Raw genomic sequence first — 18,785 nt, forward strand, 5'->3', positions numbered from 1 at the left:
TGCCCATTTGCTATATAACAGCTTCTGAGGAAATAATAAATGGGACGGCTTGATCAGAAATCCTGTCTTGCCGTCATTTCTCGTGTCTCTTGTCCTTTCATTCCTCTCCCCTAGGTTTATCAGGGACCACTGTTCGTATCCCGCTGGCCAGGATAGATGGCGCCCAACAAGCATCAAGAAATAAGATGTGACAACCAGTTGTGGTGGCACTCGCTTTAATGAAAGCACTGAGGAGGCAGAGGCAGGAGACTCTCGAGGGCAGCCTGGTCTACAGAGTAAGTTCCAGGAGAGCCATGACTACAGAGAAACCCCATCTTGGAAAAGAAAATAAGACACAACATTTCCTTCAGTGGTGTAGCCACTGATAAGTTGCCCTTGTCCCACTAAAAAATCCCTGACCTATGATCATGTAAGCAACCCTAATTCAACGCAGCATGTTTATTTTAAAAAAAAAAAATCAATCCACAGTGGCACATGCACATCCCAGCACTCAAGAGGCAGAGACTAGCAGATCTGTGGGCTACAAGACAAAACAAACAAAAAAAAAAAAAAAAAAAAGGGGGGGGGAAGGGAGGGAGGGAGGGAGGGAGGGAGGGAGGGAGGGAGGGAGGGAGGGAAGGAGGGAGACCACAGACCTGTTAAAAAGAAAAGTTTCAGTGACAGAAGGAGGGAATAAGAGGATGAGGAAGTTCATTATGCTCATGCAAGAAGTCATTAAAGAATTCTTTTTAGGGGCTGGAGAGATGGCTCAGTGGTTAAGAGCATTGCCTGCTCTTCCAAAGGTCCTGAGTTCAATTCCCAGCAACCACATGGTGGCTCACAACCATCTGTAAAGAGGTCTGGCGCCCTCTTCTGGCCTTCAGGCATACGGACAGAATATTGTATACATAATAAATAAATATTTAAAAAAAAAGAAAAAAAGAATAAAACATGATAAAAATTCTACCATTCAAAGGGCTCTGTTCTGTTCTTTTTCCAATTTTGTAGATATACCTATGCAAAGCACATTAGGCTTACAGATCTTAGAGCACAGATAATCCACCAGGCAGCTTAAGAAATCAAATAGTGTTTAAACTAACGTAATTTGCCCAACCTTGGCACTTCTAACAGGACCACACAGTATTACAAGCCTGAGGACATGTTGCAAAAAAACACAGCCCTGGAAAGAGCCCTGTAACCAGGAAAAACAGCCCACAGTGTACCCGTAGCAACCTATTGGTACCAAAGGGGACAGGCCAAGTAGCAAATCTATGTCAGTCTCTAGAGTGGGGAGAGCATAGACTGTTAAATCTCTCTGGGCCTTTTCAACTCACCCATTGAAATGTCAGTGAGTAAACAGGCACAAAGACACAGTGGCTTCTCCCAGGGGCGAAGATGGACAAGGCTACATCCTTTGTCTTCCACCCTCCCTTCCTTCCTGTTATTATCAAACTCAGTGGAAAGATGGCTTTAGGGGGTCAACAGAGTCAAGCTTCTGTTTTCTTCTTTTGAGGAATATTGTGCTCAAGAAAGGGCAAAAGGAAACAAGGAGCTGAAAAGTGTCAGCTAAAGTGTAAGTACACAAAGTAGGAGGCTGCCACTAGCCTACAAAAGGCTCTGGTGGTCCTGACCAGCCCTGGAACAGACAATGATCCCTACAAAAGGCTCTGGTGGTTCAAAACAGACCTTCACCACAGCTTCTGTTGTCTCTGACACCACTAGAAAGGAAAGGAAACCCACTCACTGTTATCGCAAAGACAAGGCATACAAGTATCTCCGCATCTACTGCTAAAAATGAGGTAAGTATCCCATGACCTAGTCATATCCAGCTAATACTAATAAGAAAACAGTTCTGTTCTTAACTGAAATCCCAGTGGGCGGGATCACAGAAAGGCTCTAAAAAGGACCTGTGGCTGGACCTGCAACGTCGTCGTGCAAAAGTACTTACTGCACTGAAGCCCACTGTTCCCTTCTTCTAGCATGCTAATTATCAAGCACAAGCAACACAAAAGCCCCAGCACTCAGGAGGCAGAGGCAGGCAGAATTCTGAGTTTGAGGCCAGCCTGATCTACAGAGCTAGTTCCAGAACAGTCAGGGATTCACAGGGAAACCCTGTCTCGAAATACTAAAAAAGGAAGAAACAGAAATAGCATTTTTCAGTTTGCTACTATGTCTTCTAATTTGGTCTCTTCCTTCAAGGAATCCCCATGCTAATAGGGGAAGTTAATGGAGTTTTCTTTCATAAGATAAATGAAAAGCCAAAGTACCTGTAAGTGGGGCCACGATGCCTCGAGGGTAGGTTCATCTTCTTCTGGGTCGAATTCATTGCTGTCACTAGGAGGGAGAGTTCTGAATATATTGCAAGATACCTAAAAATAAACAAGCAGCAATCAGCTCCAAGTACCTTTGGCAGGTGCTCTGGGGACACAGTGCACATGGGAATGCCACAGAACTGAAAATAGGAACCTCTTTCCATGGGCTCCAGGCTGGAACCACCTCAAGGCAAAGCTGGGAGGCCCCAAGGTGACACCCTGCATTCTCACTGCCGTCCCATCCAGATGAGTGGACAAGTCCCACCAGCGCTGATGATTACTTACCAGTCAAGTGTGTCTCTAATTAGTCCACTACACTAACACACAAATAAGTACTAATGGCTGGTGAGCACTTTCTCTTCCTCACGCACAATCTACAATTCACAATTTATACGTTTATTGTTACCTCATAATGAAATTTCTGGCATTTGCACAGACCCCCGCCCCCAATAAAAGGAATCAGGAAAGAAATTTAAGAACCTTCCTAATAGACTTTTAAATCACACCTAATCTTGCCTCAAAAGGTTTACAAATTACTATGGAAGTCCAGGATACACTGTATCTGTGTTTAAATCTGGATGAACATAGCATTTCTTTGCCACAGGCAACATCCAAATTAAATACTTACTGTAAGTAGAAAAGTGTTGAACTGAGGATGAAGACAACTCAATGTCTCTAGTACTACGTAGGATTGTTGTTGTTGTTGTTATTATTATTATTATTACATTGTTGTTATTGCTACTACTACAGGATTCCCATTACAAAAGGCTTGTTTCTGAAATGCTTTATTAATGCTATTGTGATTCCCATGCTCTCTCCTCCTCCATACTCACCTAACATTGTAATCAAACACCTCTGACCTGAAGACTAAAACAAGGAGCAATGGAGACATGCAGAGAATGGGAGCAAGGAAAGGTGGCAGCACTCCAGAAGCCTTGCAGGACTTTCTGCACAGGGGGCAAGTGCCGACCTGTAAGGAGCTGCTTCTGTTTCTGTTGTTTCGTTTCCCTAGATGACCCTAGCTGGCCTTAAACTCAAGAGATCTACCAGCCTGTCTCTGCCTCCAGAGTACTTAAATTACCCTGGATTAAAGTGCTACACCTGATTGATGAGGAAGAAAGGCTTTTAGAAGACCCATAAGGTGAGTGTATTTATTCATTCAAACACCTATTAGTAACTATAATACACACACACACACACACACACACACACACACACACACTGTCCTAAGCACTGGGGAAATAATAATGAACAAAGAATAGAAAAAGTTAAAAGTCCACGCACTCCTTCAGGAAAATTTTATTTCAGTTCAGCACTCAGCTCAGGTGGGTAAGCTATGAAAAAGTGACTGAATTTTATTGGAAGTGCAAGCAGGAAGTCATTAATGGATCGTATACAGAAGTCACATGACTTGGTTTTTTTTTTAAAAAAAAAAAATCCGTCTCATAGCTTCAGAGAGTTTAAGTAGTATAAAAATGACAGAGATAGCTCAAACTAGAGGGTGCCAGAAAAAAGAGGCTACGTGTGTGGACTGACAGAAATGATAGCTCACTGAGTAAGAGAACTACTGCTCTGCCACAGGATCCAGGTTCGATTCCCAGCACTCAAGTGCTGGTTCACACTCATCACTAGCTCCAGTTCCAGGGGATCTGACATCCTCTTCTGAACTTCACAGGCACCAGGCATGTACACAAAAATACATACAGGCAACACCCCCATACATAAAATGAAATAAATCTTTAAACAAAGGATGAGTTTCCCCAAAATGAAGAGTGGGCAAAACAAGAAGTGTTTTTCTTTTGTTTGCTTGTTCTGGTAGAAATACTTGGGGGGTGTTAAAGGCATTAAGACAGACAAACCTACACTTGTGAAGCAGACAGTTCGGGACTGGAGACACGTGAGAACTTGTGTATATGGATACTTAATGCCATGGCATTACTGGATCACTTTGGGAAGGGCTGTGCACCCCAACATTTAAAAACAAAGAAGACCAAAAAGTGCACAATGAAAGCAGGGGTGAACGAGAGGTTGTGGGGAGGTCTCTGAGCTAAAAGAGGAAACTAAAGAGTAAGAAGCAGGCAAAAGCAGTAGGGTGGAAAAGATGCGCCCAAAGCAGACATGGCAGCCAAGAAGCATATGCTATGATGGCTCCAATAACCCCTGGGAGCAGAAGAACTTGGTTCCTAGTGGCAGTCAGTGCCCAGCAGAGGAGCAATGGAAGCTAGGATGTCAAGGTCTCCCCAGGGCTCTAGAAGGTAGATTGACAATATTTTGTACACAAATGACAGGGGGAAATATCAGAGTACATATTTTCGTTATATAAAACTTTCTCTTCTAGCAATTATGAGATCGTGTACCTAAGAAGAAACTAATGGCTTTTCAAACACCTAGCCACCGAGATGTCTCTTCAGTCGGCCAGCCATATTCCAATTCACAAAATCCTTTACCCAATTTGAAATCACATTTTTATCTGAATAAGTCATTCATACTTAAAATGACTTTGGGGAGATGTTTGATAACTTTACCATTCATCAGTTGGCTCTCATCAGTGTTGGCTGTCTTCAGGCTATTCTACAGAATACTTGAGTAGACCCTAGAACTTGTGTGTGGCCTGGGACATGCCAGCTCTCTTAAGCGCCGACCACCTGCTGCAGCAGCCATCTGTTTTCTGATCTGTCTCAGCCCAGCCATAAGAACTAAAAACCTTGCAATACACTTGTGTTCCTAATACCTCCAAGGTATTCAATAAGCATTTGCGCAAAAAAAAAAAAAAAGTTTAGATGTATTTATAAAGCTACAGATCACAGTTTTACTTTAACCATATTTCAATTTAAGTTTTCCAGGTGCAGGTTCTTCAGAAGAACACATATGACAGAACGGTGTTCAAAGCCTCTGGTTTGGTCAGTTTCATCTACCACTACATCAAAAGAACAGCAAAGTGAAGCCGTTTCTTCAGTGTTTCACTAGTTTACTGCTACACTTTCTCCACAGCCTGAGTAAAGAGCTCTTCAGCAAAGAGAAAGAGGGGCAGTGAATGGCCAAGGCTTTGGCCCAGCCTGGAACACAGTATATATAAACAAGATGGCATGGCCTCTAAGAAACTAATCTAAGACTAGGCTGAAAGGGCTACATAAAGCTTTCATTTGCAACTTTCTCTAAAGTATAAAATTGGGGATTAACTTTCTGTTCAGTTAATTAGAAACATCCATCAATTCCAGGAATAGTGTGAAACTTAAATAGTGTGGCTATAGGGAAACACTAAAATAGAAAGGAAAAGGTTGCTAATAAGAATTTAGTTGCATTATCACTACAAAGCACATTGCACAGCACCTCATGTTAACAGACTGTATACCACTGTAGTGCCAAGAATGGAAACATCCAGAGTTGAAAAACAAAGCCTCAGGCCCTATGTGAATGACTTAAGGACTGGATGAGTTTAAGTGTAAAGCTGAGTTCCACACCACTGACCATGAAGTCAAGTTATTACTGGATGGGGAGTAGAGGTCACCTTTATATCACTTGATTAACTGGACCAGTTTTTATGGGGGGCCAAATATGGAAAAAAGGCCCCTTATAGCTCCCACCCCAACAAGGTGAAAGTCCCCTACTCTAGATTGTAAACTTGCTTCCCTTAAAGCATTCATAACCACTGGCAGTGACTCCTGACAGTCCAGCTGACAGTCACCACATATGCACACAAGTAGATCCTAACCACAAGCAACCACCCAGATGACGCTCAACCACACAAAAGATCTATAATGCACTTGTGTGGCTAGATGAAAATATTCTTATTTCCAAAGTTAAAAACCAAACCCTCTCTATTTAAATATATGAGATACTTGAGGCACTAGTAAGCTTTCTATTTTATTAATTCAGAAATAAATTATCAAAAATGAACAAGAAAACTTTCAAAGTATATTAGGGAACTGGAAAGCTGCTAAGTGGTTTAGAGTACTTGTTGCTCTTTGCAGAGGGCCTGGGTTTGACTCCCAGCATCCACACGGTGGCTCACAACCATCCATAACTCCGATTCTGTAGGTTCTGATCTCTTCTGACCTCTTCAAGCTCCAGGAATGCATGTGGTACATATACATAAATGCAGGCAAAACACACATGAAATAAGCAAATCAAAGTATACTAGGTTTTCTCAGCTATTTTATTTTAATTTATACCGGTATTAGTATAAAGCAAAAGTATAAAACACAAATCTCTGAGGAAGTCTAACTCATCTTCATCCCAAAGACATAATAAACATTGAATATTATAATCCAACTAAAGACTTGAAAACCCTGGCCTGACCTCCAAAGAGTAGCCATGAAGACACAAGAGCAAGACTAAGGAATGGAAGGAAGCTGGGTAAAAGCCTGTACAGCCCTCCGAAAGGGAGAAACTAAGGCCAGAGACTGAATTCAGGGCTTGTAAAACCCTCAAGTCAAACCATTAGCAATTCTTATCCAGACTCTTCCCTTTACAGTATGCAGACTGAGTGGACTGAGCATAGAGGTCTTCGAATAGTGTCTAGGGCACATCACAGATAGCCTCGCCGACCGCACTCCCAAGGATGGCTTATTTCTTCCCCTTTCCCCGATGACATTTTTCTCACCTCCCCACCCCATCTGTTCACCACTGAGCTCCTTCTTGGGTTCTTGGCCTACCAGTGCCACGCCAAGCACTCACACACCAGCGTCCCTGCCTGAAGTCCCCACTCCTGGCTCAGATCCTTGGCATTTCCAAGCCTCTCCACTCTAATGTTGCTTCCTTAAGTCCCTTGTTTGCTCTTCTGCTCACATTTTTAGCCCCTCAAGGACTCCTTAGCAGTTTCTCAGTGCTTGGCACCTAACAAATAGAAATAACTAGGCTTGACAAAGAGAAAGAGAAGATTTAGCTAAATCTAAATCTCATATAAACAAGACATTTTAAAGTCAACTCCATGTAATATCTAGGACAGTCTTTTTTTTTTTTTTAATTATCTGAAGCTCTAATTTAACTAGATACTCTGTATTTGTAGTTGCTAAATCTGATAAACCTGAAATTACATTATTGCTAGGAAGAGCCCTTGAGGGAGAGGAAATCTCCTCAGACTGTGCTGGGCCGTGAGGGCCTGCCTCTCTGCTGCTGCTTCTGAAACTTAGGCTACTGCTGACCACTGTGAACAAAACAGATTTCAAAGTACTGGCCAACTGTAAAAGAGAAGACTACAAAATTCCCATTTTTGGCCTGATTAGCAAAAGAAAAAAAAAATTAATCAATTTTCAATTAAATAATCTATTACCTTGGGGCCTATAATAGCAAAATACAACTGTTACTCTAAAGTTATTTGCCCTTTGCCCAAAATGCTTCACTCCTCCACGCTTTCATCACCATAGAAACTTAACTTCACAACATGATTTTGGCTGATATTTTGTTATTGTGTCTTGTACATTATAAAACATATTGTGGCTGGCAAGAAATAACTACTCCTGAAGCATTGACCAAGTTGGTTACAGAACAGAACAGCAGAGAAGGACAATGCATAGTAAGTATTAATCTTTTCAGAAGAATGAGTACTTTGATTTCTTTTAGTTATACAGATCTTAGCACCATCAATACTTATCATTCTGGTACACTAGGAAGTGATGCATGTTCTGGAGACCTCCCTGTATCACAATATAACAAACTGGCCTAAATCATCACCTCTGTGCTCTATCATGTATTTTCTGGACAGCTGAGTACCACCACTATCGAATAACAGAAGAACCGGTTGACCATAAGAACATTCTTCCCCCTTTAATCAAAACTCAAGTGTATCAACTATAAAAGCACAAATAATGCCATGAGAAGAGCATAAAGTAGATTCTTGAGGTTACATAAAAGTAAATATTTAAAAAGAAAACCCATCCAGATGGTGTTATCTAGAAAGTAATTCATGCAATTAAGAGGTGCTATTATTTATCTGGCATTAGTCACAGTAAGACCCCATACAAGTAACAATATTAACATCCCTGAGTTTTTCCTCTAGCTTATTCACTTACCTGTTCATCCAATAGTCAATCATATACTGAAAAGTCACTAAGTGATTTAATCAAACACCCACAATCCAAATGAGAACCCAGTAAATACAATGTTGAACCTAAACCCTATACATTATTCTCATAACCATTTGTCAACAATGATGAACCCAAATAAATACAGTAATAATGTACCTAGAAAGAAAATAGGAAAATTTTATAATAGGTCATCAGCATTTCCCATATATGCCATTTTAGAGAACAATAATATCAGAAGTAAAAAAAAATAAAGAATATAAATATGACTTAAGTCTCTAAATCAGACTTAAGTCTGAACACATAAAACTATTTTAAAACATACTAAAACTTGTACTAATAATAAATATTGAACTAAGAACTAAAATTCTAATACATTTTCTAACATTAAGATAATAAACATGAATATATATAAATATACAAAATACATAAAAATATAAAGAATCAAGTTACTTACAGCAACACCATATTTAAAAATCATTAATGGGCCAGGCGTGGTGGCGCACGCCTTTAATCCCAGCACCCGGGAGGCAGAGGCAGGCGGGTCTTTATGAGTTTGAGGCCAGCCTCAACTCTACAGAGTGAGTTCCAGGACAACCAGCCTTGTCTACAGAGTGAGTTCCAGGACAGCCAGCCAAAGATACAGAGAAACTCTGTCTCAAAAACAAACAAACAAACAAACAAACACCCCCTCAAAATCATTAATAATCACACAATAATAATAATAAAATCTCTTTAATTCTGCCCCTTTAATTGGTATAGATAAATCTTAAAAATAAGGACAAAAATCCCAAAGCATATTATAACTGTTCAAAGAATTATCAGAAATGACTAAATATTATAATTTTAATGTTAAATATTGCCAATATACTTTTAATTTTCAAGACAAGAATTTCAAGACGTTACTATTCTGACCATGTTAACTTGCATCAAACAAGACTTCCTAAATCAAATGGTGTCTACCAATGAATGAATGCCCTGTTTCCCAAGTCAACTGGTATCTACCAATACTATTTCACAAGTACAAGAAGACAATCAGAAACACTACACGTGAGTGTGCTCCCGTCCCACAGTTTAGCATACAACTACATCTGTGGACAGAGTTCTGTGCCTGTGAGGAGACCTTCGCTAGCTAAGGACACTGCATGGCTTATGTGACAAAGAGACATGCATTCATAAAAACTTCAGGATCTTTTGTAAGTGGATTTAAGATTTCCAAAGATCACAGTCTTGGGGCATATTCACCATCATACCAAACCTGGATTACAGGCTTTCTAGAACACAGCACAACTCTGTTATACCTTCTGAAGACACAGAAAGAACATCATAGAATAGAATGTGTTTTTTTAACCTCGAGAGGCAAATGATGAAAGAAAACAACAATTTAAAAAACTATAAAAAAGTCACCTGATCAGAAAAATTTAATATTATCAACATTTTCAGAAGACAGTATGAAAGAGATAAAAAACCTTGAGCATGTCCAATTGTCCTAGTTCCTAATAACGAAACCATTTTTCCTTATTTTTCTGTTGTCAAGTGCTTCATTTTGCGAGGTGTGACAGAACATAGCATGGACCCTATCTTCAAAAAACTTAATAATCCTTGAAGTTATTTCTGACTACATTGGTATATATGTCATACATATTTATACAAAAATCAAAAAATGTGTTTTCATTGTTACTGTGCCTCCCGGAAATGTTTAGTTGGTAATTCTTACGACGATTAGTGCAATTAGATTAAGCATGTGATTATTTCGGCAAATAATTTAGTCCCTTTATATTCTGGGTTTCAGAAGGATAAGAGCCCCGTCAATCACAAAGAAAAAAGGAACATGTCCTGGACGATCAAGAATAGAAAGCCAAAAACTCAGAATACATATCGATATAAGGACAGAATTCACAGAGGCACTATTCATATAGCAGGAAAGGAAACAACCTAAATGTTCATATAACAACAGAAAATCTGGGAGCTGGAGAGATGGCTCAGTGGTTAAGAGCATTGCCTGCTCTTCCAAAGGTCCTGAGTTCAATTCCCAGCAACCACATGGTGGCTCACAACCATCTGTAAAGAGGTCTGGCGCCCTCTTCTGGCCTTCAGGCATACACACAGACAGAATATTGTATACATAATAAACAAATAAATATTTAAAAAAAAAAAAAAAAAAAACAGAAAATCTGATCTCTAGCATGAGGCGGGTAGACATGCCCACAAATTTGGACAAGAATATAAACAGTGAAAAAGAAAAATTATAATACCTTTTATACACATGAGTGTTTAAATGAAAAACACTCATGAATTAAAAAATCTACAGCTATTCTTAAGAACTTAGACACATGCTATCTGTATACTGAAAGAAAGGCCCACCAATGTGTATGTGCGTGTGTGTGTGTATAAGTATGTGTACACATGCATATGTACATATAGACTGATATACAGAGATGTATAAAAAGTATACACTTGCACACAGCATTTGATGCCATTTACACTAAGCTGGAAACTATGGAACTCACAGTGGTGTTACTGTCAGATCACAACTGTGCCCTAAGCCTCTCTATACCACTATAGCTTTACTTTAAATGGGACCTCGAAGGAAGCAGAGACAGTGGGTTTTTCAGGACTGAGAATGGCTGGGCTGATTCCTTATCACCATTATCTCTGCGGATTCCCCTTTGGATCTTTTCTCTCCAGAGAAGGGCAATCTAAGCTGTGACTTGGCAGGAGGGTAGTCTGGAAGCTGGGAAAGATGCCTAAGGATCTTCTCCTTCAGAGTACGCCCTACTTTCCCCCTTCCCTGACACTGCCTCCAGTCCCCAAGTGCTAATTCTCTCAAGTTTTAGCATCTCTGGAGAGGGGATTGTTTGAGAGAAACCACTTTACTACCTGGTTTAGAGAGTGTGAAGAACCATTAGCTATGGCTTCTTAGATAAACTTTGCTCTAGAAGCCCCTGGGTTTTGTCCCCAGGGACCCTTTCTTTGTGTCTCCTCCTTGTTGTTAAGGGGTGTGACTTAGATCACTTCCAGGGCACCTTTGCCCCTTTGCCACGGCTTCAGATCCACCTTTCTCTGATCAGTCAAGGTAGTGAAAGCAACTTCATCTGCTACCCAGCTCGCAAAACATTGACTCTGTGATCTCTCCCCATTTTCTATGTCCTCACCTCTTATTTTCACAAATTTAGTGAGATTTTACGTGGTAAAGGAAATAAACGTATGCACATGTTTGATTTATTTTCTAAAGAGTCAGCAACTAATTTCCTATTAAAATATTTCTTCCATCCTCCAATAACTCTTGCTAATCCAATAATTTAATTTCCTTATGCAAATACATCAATCCCTTTTTATTGGGAAAGAATCCAATGAAACTGCAAGAAAACCAAATAGCAGCTGCTCTAATCTTAGCCAAAGCAAAATGAGAGAGCCACACAAGCCTCCTGCCTCGCAGGTGGACGGTAGTGGGTCTTAGCGGGAACAAAGCAGAACACTAAAGCACATTCAGGGTCTGGAGATGAACACAGAATTCAGATGAATGGATCTGAGTCGCCCTTTCCTTAAATGAAAAGGCACACGAATCTTAAGAGGAAATGTCAGCACCAGAATTTGTCCCTGGCAAACTGTCCTCAGCTTTTTTTCAGGCCACCATTTTCACCTTGGCCTGTGGATATCCTTCATTCCTCCACTTCCAGTCCAGAACAGCACTGACGTCATCTTAACTGGGTCTGCTCAGAACCAACTGCCTCCCTGACCCCGCTTATCCCGGAAGGGTGCACCTCTTACTTTCTTACTCTTTCATTAGGCTGCTATTTGTTCGGCCCTTTGGACTTATCCCGGGCTTTATACAATTATTAAATTCATCAAACTTTCACTGCCTAAAACATTAACTATGCCTAAATTTGAGATTTTAAAGGAGAAAGTGAAGACTGGGATGAAATTGGTTAAAAAAGAAAATGTACCGAGTACCCAAATTTAAATAATGATTTTATGTGATGTGCATACAGAAACAAATACAGGGAGATAATTTCCACAGTCTTCTCCACTTCTTTTCACTCTGGGCCATCTGACAAGGGCAGGACAACAGGACTTAACTAGCCACCATCGAGTGCTAAACTGCTTGTCTTGTCCCCCTTAGGAGAGCAGAGACCCTCCTCACAGATTAGAAGAGGAAAGACACATGTCTATTTCACACACTATGCAAGAGTACCCGTGACTTCCTGCCCACATCTGACTTCCTAGCTTGCTAAGCTCTCTCTCTGTGATCTAGACTCGTCCCTGACTTTCCTACTGCTACAAGTCCAACCACAAAACCCCTTCTACAATTGGCTTCTATTTTAAGATTAAACTTAATTCAAAACACAGGACATCTTTTTACCCGATGAAATGGTTATAGGGATGTTGAATTAGTTATCTAGTCTGTCGTCCCCACACAAAACCATCACAGGGAAATAAAACTTCACGCAGAGATGATTATATTGCATTCTCTCCAAAATTGGAAATGTAGCAGTGAATCCAAAAGTGAAGATTGTTGATATTAAATCTTAGAATCCAAATATCGAGGTGTAAACACCGCAGCAGTCAGTGTTCACTCTGCATAAACACAGCACAGACCCTAGTGCCACTGGCGTCTGCAGACAAGCCCTATCCCCAATTCCCCCAACCACAGCCCCCTCAGGCAGGCCAGGAGACAGGCTTGCTCAACCTGGAGAACTGGTAGTTTCTGAGAGCCAAAACCTACAAACTGATAAAAGAATTCTTTGGCTTTAACATAGGATTTTTTTTTTTGAGATCATAAATGCTGAACAACTCCTTTGAACACAAATGCTGAACAACTCCTTTGAACATGGAGATTCAAAATCAGCTAACGCTATGAAAAAAATTGGCATTTTAAAAGAAAGCCTCTGAGAGTTGGGATTTTAAACGAAAGCACAATCTATTCCTGGTGTGTACTTCTAGCCAAGGGTCCTCGCTCCCACTTGGAAACACTATGCTGGGATGAAGAGATGGCTCAGTGGCTAAGAGCCATTGGTTGTTCTTCCAGGGGACCTGGGTCCAACTCCCAGCACGTACAGTAGTGAATCATAACCTATGTACTCCAGTTCCAGAGATTTAAGGCCTCTGTGGGCACTGTATGCATGTATGTGGTTCAGACATACATGCAAGCAAAACACTCATACACATAAGGTAAAATTCAATCAGGAAGGAAGGAAGGAAGGAAGGAAGGAAGGAAGGAAGGAAGGAAGGAAGGAAGGAAGGAAGGAAGGAAGGAAGGAAGGAAGGAAGGAAGGAAGGAAGGAAGGAAGGAAGGCACTAAAAAAGAAACACTACAAACTGTCAGCACCTCTTCTTGAGCACCTATTTCTTGGTCTCTATGACTTTCATTGGTCAAACAATGCCCTAAACTAGCTTATGGATAATTAATGCACACATGCCATCCATCTACCACGCAGACCCTGCCTGTAGATAGCAGCCTGCTGCGGGCTCACACACCATTTCAACATCACTACCTTAGGGTCCCTTTAGTCCCACACTCTTATCAAGAGCATCACAGATTAAAAACCTCCATTTTCTAGCACCTCTATTTATTTTTGTTTATTTGTTTTTTAAGGAAAACACCAAAGACCCTGAAAAGGAAGTGCCTGCATTAGTCCAGACAGTGTTCTGCCTCATCCACTAATGGGCTCAACACCTGCGCAGTGGGCAACACACAATATATCAAAACTAGTCCCTTTTTTTGGTTTTTTGAGACAAGGCTTCTCTGTATACCACTGGCTATTCTGGAACTCGCTCTGTAGACCAGGCTTGCCTTGAACTCACTGCCTCCAGAGTGATGGGATTAAAGGCATGTGTCACCATGCCTGGCTTTCAAAATTATTCTTTAATAAAATCTTCTGTTACCTATAGTTCCAAGAGCCCAGGAATATCTTCACTACGGCTTGGTCAGACATTTTATTAAAAAGTCTACTTGCTCTCCAGCTTATCAAATAATCATAGCCAGTCCTATTTTTACTCATAAGCATCTTTCTTGTATGTGTCATCCCGGAGCTCACAGCCGCTCTCTGCCAGGACACATCCTGTTTTCTCTTCCATTGCTCTGGAACTCTGGTGAGCAAGTGCGCTTTCACTCCCCAGGGCCCTTCTCCTCTCTCCAGACTGCAGCGGAATCTCAGAAGTCACTGGGCAGCACATCTAGTCTTGTCTTCCTCACAGATCAGGTTTGTTTGCCTTTAAATACTGGTCAGGAGCCAGCTCCCTCCTGGAAATGACCTGCTCCTCCTTTTCCTGCCAAATTCCTGCCTCGGGCATTATAGTCTCTGAGAATTCCATGCTGAGGACACTTGCTTTCTCTGCTTTTTCCTGATAATCCCCCACCAGTGTGGTGCAAGCCGCTTTCTTCTGGGAGAATCAGTCCTTCTCTCCCTTCCTCCCACCTCTCCCGTCTCTTGGCAAAGAAATAACTATACATACAAATGCCAAGAGCCAGGCCTCTTTAAGATCCTCTTATCCATGCTGCAATGTCCCCCTTCTGAGTGGACTTTCAAGCACTGCTATACCTATAAACTGTGTGTTCATTTCCAAGGGTAAGTTAAAAGGCTGGGGAGAGACACTAGAGACACTACAACCTTGAACACAGTACTCTAACTACTCTGCACGCCTCTGCTGCCAGTTTTACGGGGGAGGAGGGGGGCGACGGGACACAGAAGTAGATTCTCAGTACAGTGGGATGATATTATCGGATATCAGTGATTGACAGGCCACACCTCTCAAAGAACATTACATATACTGGAAACATGGAACAACCTTAGTTAAAGCAGTTAGGCTAGAAGGGCTACAATTTGGAAATTAAGCAAATAGCTTATTTCCTAAGTAAAACAGGTTGTTGTTTTAAGAAAATTAAAATTAATCATAGTTAAAATCCCTCTCAACGCTCTGAAGAATTCTTGAGGGACAATAAATTGTTAAGACAGGAAGGGCATGTATACACAAATGTATTAGGAAAAATTATGTAGGTGGCTTACAGAGAAGCTGGAAGAGAGTGAGAAGTATGATCAACACATTCTAACTATGCATGAAATTTTCAAAAGATAATTAAGTTTTTCTCCATTAAAGAGTGAACATGGCTACCCACAATCAACATATCAGCTGCTCTTGTCAAAAGCAACCAAAAATACAAGAAAGGACTTAAAAATTTTTAGATTTACGGCTGGAGAGACAGCTCATTGGTTAAGAGCACTGGCTGCTTGTTCTTCTACACGCCCTAAGTTCAGCACTAACACAGTGACTCACAACAGCCCATGACTGTAGTCCCTTGGGATCCAATGACCTCTTCAGGTGTGCACATATGCAGACAAAACACCCACATACACAAAATACAAAATCTTTTAAGGGAGAGAAGCAGGGAGGGAGGGAGGGAGGGAGGGAGGGAGGAAGGGAGGGAGGGAGGGAGGGAGGAAGGAAGGAAGGAAGGAAGGAAGGAAGGAAGGAAGGATCGATCTTTAGATTCAGAAAAATTCAAGGGAGCCAGGCATGGTGGCACAATCTTTAATCCCAGCACCCAAGAGGTAGAGGCAGGTGGATCTGAGTTCAAGTCCAAACCTTGTCTACAAAATTAGTTCTAGGACAGTCAGAAATACAAAGAGAAACCCTGTCTCAAAAAAACAAAGAAAAGAAAAAGAAAAAGTTTAAGGGGAAAAGCATAGTATAGAGGCAACACACACGCAAATACACAAATTAATATATAACTGAAATTCTAATTGTGTTAACTGTTATTAACAATCTACCCAAACTGACATTAAGATAAAGTTGCTCCCAGAAGCAACAGCTTATTAAATGAAAATCCCAGTGCCAGGGGTGGACTACCACCCTAAAAGCTGTTGGTCAGGAAGCCTCCTGGAGACCCCCAAATAACCCAATTGCCATTGCTATTGGTTGTCCATTCTGGTAGAACACAAAGAAAGCAAACTAGATTCGGCCTGGAAACTTCCTCCCTGCAGCCTAGCCTTCACGGTATCAAAAGGTGCTATGCAGGCTCCAAGGGGAGAATAGGCAGCAATAGTCTCGTGCAGCTGTAGACCACATGCAGCAACCCTGTCCAGCCCGCAGGATCAGCCTGTTCGTGCAACAGTGGCCAGTCTGTCACGACAGTAACCAACCACTTCCTGACTGTTGCCTGTCCTACAGCACAGAATCCACACATGGTATCATGAACCCAGTTAAAGGCCATGGCCGGGGAGGTCACAGCACTAGTGGGAAGCCACACTGCTCTTTTGAAAAACTGACATAAAGCACCTGTCAAACTGTTTTCAAGACACCTGCAAATGGCCTTAGAATAGTGCTGCCAGCAGCTCTGGTCATGGAGTCTTCCCTTTGCAGTGATCAGTAGTGACAACAGAGACTAATAAAGGATGATGAGCATTAAGAACAAATGATTAAGGGCCGGGGAGATGGCTCTGTGGTTAAGAGTACTTGCTGGGCTCAGTTCCCAGTATCTCTGGTGGCTCATAACCATCTATAACTCCAATGCCAGGGAATCCAAGACCCTTTTCTGACCTCTGCAAGCACCAGGCACAAACTTGCTAAACAAACACATGGATGTAGCAAAACACTAATACATAAAATCTAAAAAAGAAAACAGAAAAAAAAAAAAGAATAAATGACTAGGGCTAGAGAGATGGCTCAGCAGTTAAGAGTTCAGATTACTCTTACTGAAGATCCAAGTTTAATTCTCAGCACCCATGCCAGACACTTCACACTCACCTGTAATTTTGTCTCCAAAGGATCCAACACCCTCTTCTGGCCTCCTCAGGCACATTCACTTATATATACAAATCTCTACACAGACACACAGACACACCACACACATAAGATTTATTATTTACTTTTATTTTATATGTATGGGTGTTTCCTTGCAAATGCATCTGTACACTGTGTACATGCAGTGCCCTCAGAGGTCAGAAGAGGGTAACAGATCTCCCAGGTTTGGAGTTACAGATGGCTGTGAACCACCATGAGCTCTTACACTGGCTGTAAGCAGGCAATGCTCTTAACCACTGAGCCATCTTTCTAGCCCCAGTATTTTTGTAGAAGGACAAATGACTATTGAATACATCCATAAACAGGACATCTGAATCACCTCCTCTGAGGCTCAAGGACATCAAAGGAGGTGTAGAAAGACCAGAGAAGCTGGACAAAGTGGGTGGGAACTGGTGTGCAATGCTAGCCTCGGGACATGGCCTGACTGTTGCACTCTTCAACGACCAGCAACTGTACTTCCTACAGAAGATCTGCACAAGACTGTAGCCTGCCTGAGAGCAGAAGGGGCTCGCTGAACCCCCAACCTTCCAGTTGATGGAGGAAGAAGACATTTCCTTCAACGGCATGGACAGTGGTGGAGGTGCTCAGGAACGTGTAAGCAAACCCCTACATCCTGGCCCATTTGCCCGTAACTACTCAAACTCACGGGATCCCATGCTCCCAAAAAGGAAAGGGGCACGAAGGTAGAAGCAGGGCTAGCTGGGAAGAGAAAGAGGATTAGCAGACAGGGAAACAATGGAAAGCAATAGAAGGAAGGAGTGAATTATGACCCAAATAGGTCGAGGTGTGAAAATGCTATAATGAAACCTATTATAATTAATACACAGTAATAAAAATAAACAGAAAACCTAAACAGTTATACACACATTTACAATATTGAATACATGAACAAAGACCCTCCTATGGGGGCTAAAGGTGCAGTTTCAGTGGAAAAAGTGCATGGGTTCGGTCCCTATCACTGGGGAACAAAGAGAAAGACCTCTTCACAGAGCAGATTCCAGTTGCAGGCAGTTTCACGCTCTCACCTAGACATCTAGTGCAGATGGTTAATGCACATATGGCAAAATCCAATTTAAGCCGTTTGAGAATCTTTCGTTCACATAAAAATACACAGAACACACACATAAAACTGCAGTCAATATCACAGAGTTCAGTAACACCAAGAAATAAATCTGCGTACCTCAAGACAATAAATACTGCTAACAGAACATTAACCAGAGTAGCACAGGGTGACAGTTTAAGGAAAGGGCAAAATACCTGTCAGTTTCTGTTCCTCGGACAAACGGTAAAGTGTAACATCTGCCCCTGGCCTTGCCTAGTTGATTCTCTCTAAAAATGTCTTTTAGTAACTTCATTATTATAGTCGTAACCTCTCTCCTATGTATCAAGAATCTAAATTTCTAATATGCTTCTGCGGTCCTATATCCTGAACTTACCCATTCTCAAATTTTCCCAATAACTCTAGTTGGCAAACACCTTTCTCATATAGCACCATTTAGTTATCTCCAAAATCTAGTCAGGGTATAACTGTATTCACTATCAAATGCAAGACATGACAAGCAACAAGCTCTTACATTTCCATCTGTGACCATTTCCAATGCTGCATTTAATAAGCTAATGCTATATTAATAACAAGAAGTCCTTTATCTTTCAGTCAACAGGATACACA

General features: G+C 41.3%; 1 protein-coding gene across 3 annotated transcripts in view; it reads right to left on the minus strand.

Moving 5' to 3' along the window:
* The window catches only part of Ppp2r5e (protein phosphatase 2 regulatory subunit B'epsilon), a 136,519-nt gene that overhangs the window by 39,060 nt on the left and 78,674 nt on the right, over positions 1-18,785 (minus strand). For all 3 annotated transcript variants that reach the window (XM_050153606.1, XM_050153605.1, XM_050153607.1), the window contains one exon: positions 2,247-2,348. In XM_050153606.1, coding sequence (XP_050009563.1) covers positions 2,247-2,348 — 102 coding nt within the window. The remainder of the gene's footprint in view (positions 1-2,246; positions 2,349-18,785) is intronic.

The sequence above is a fragment of the Alexandromys fortis genome, unplaced genomic scaffold (genome assembly GCF_014885135.2).
Source record: "Alexandromys fortis isolate MF-2015 unplaced genomic scaffold, M_Fortis_MF-2015_v1.1 scaffold_82, whole genome shotgun sequence".
Classification (NCBI taxonomy): domain Eukaryota; kingdom Metazoa; phylum Chordata; class Mammalia; order Rodentia; family Cricetidae; genus Alexandromys; species Alexandromys fortis.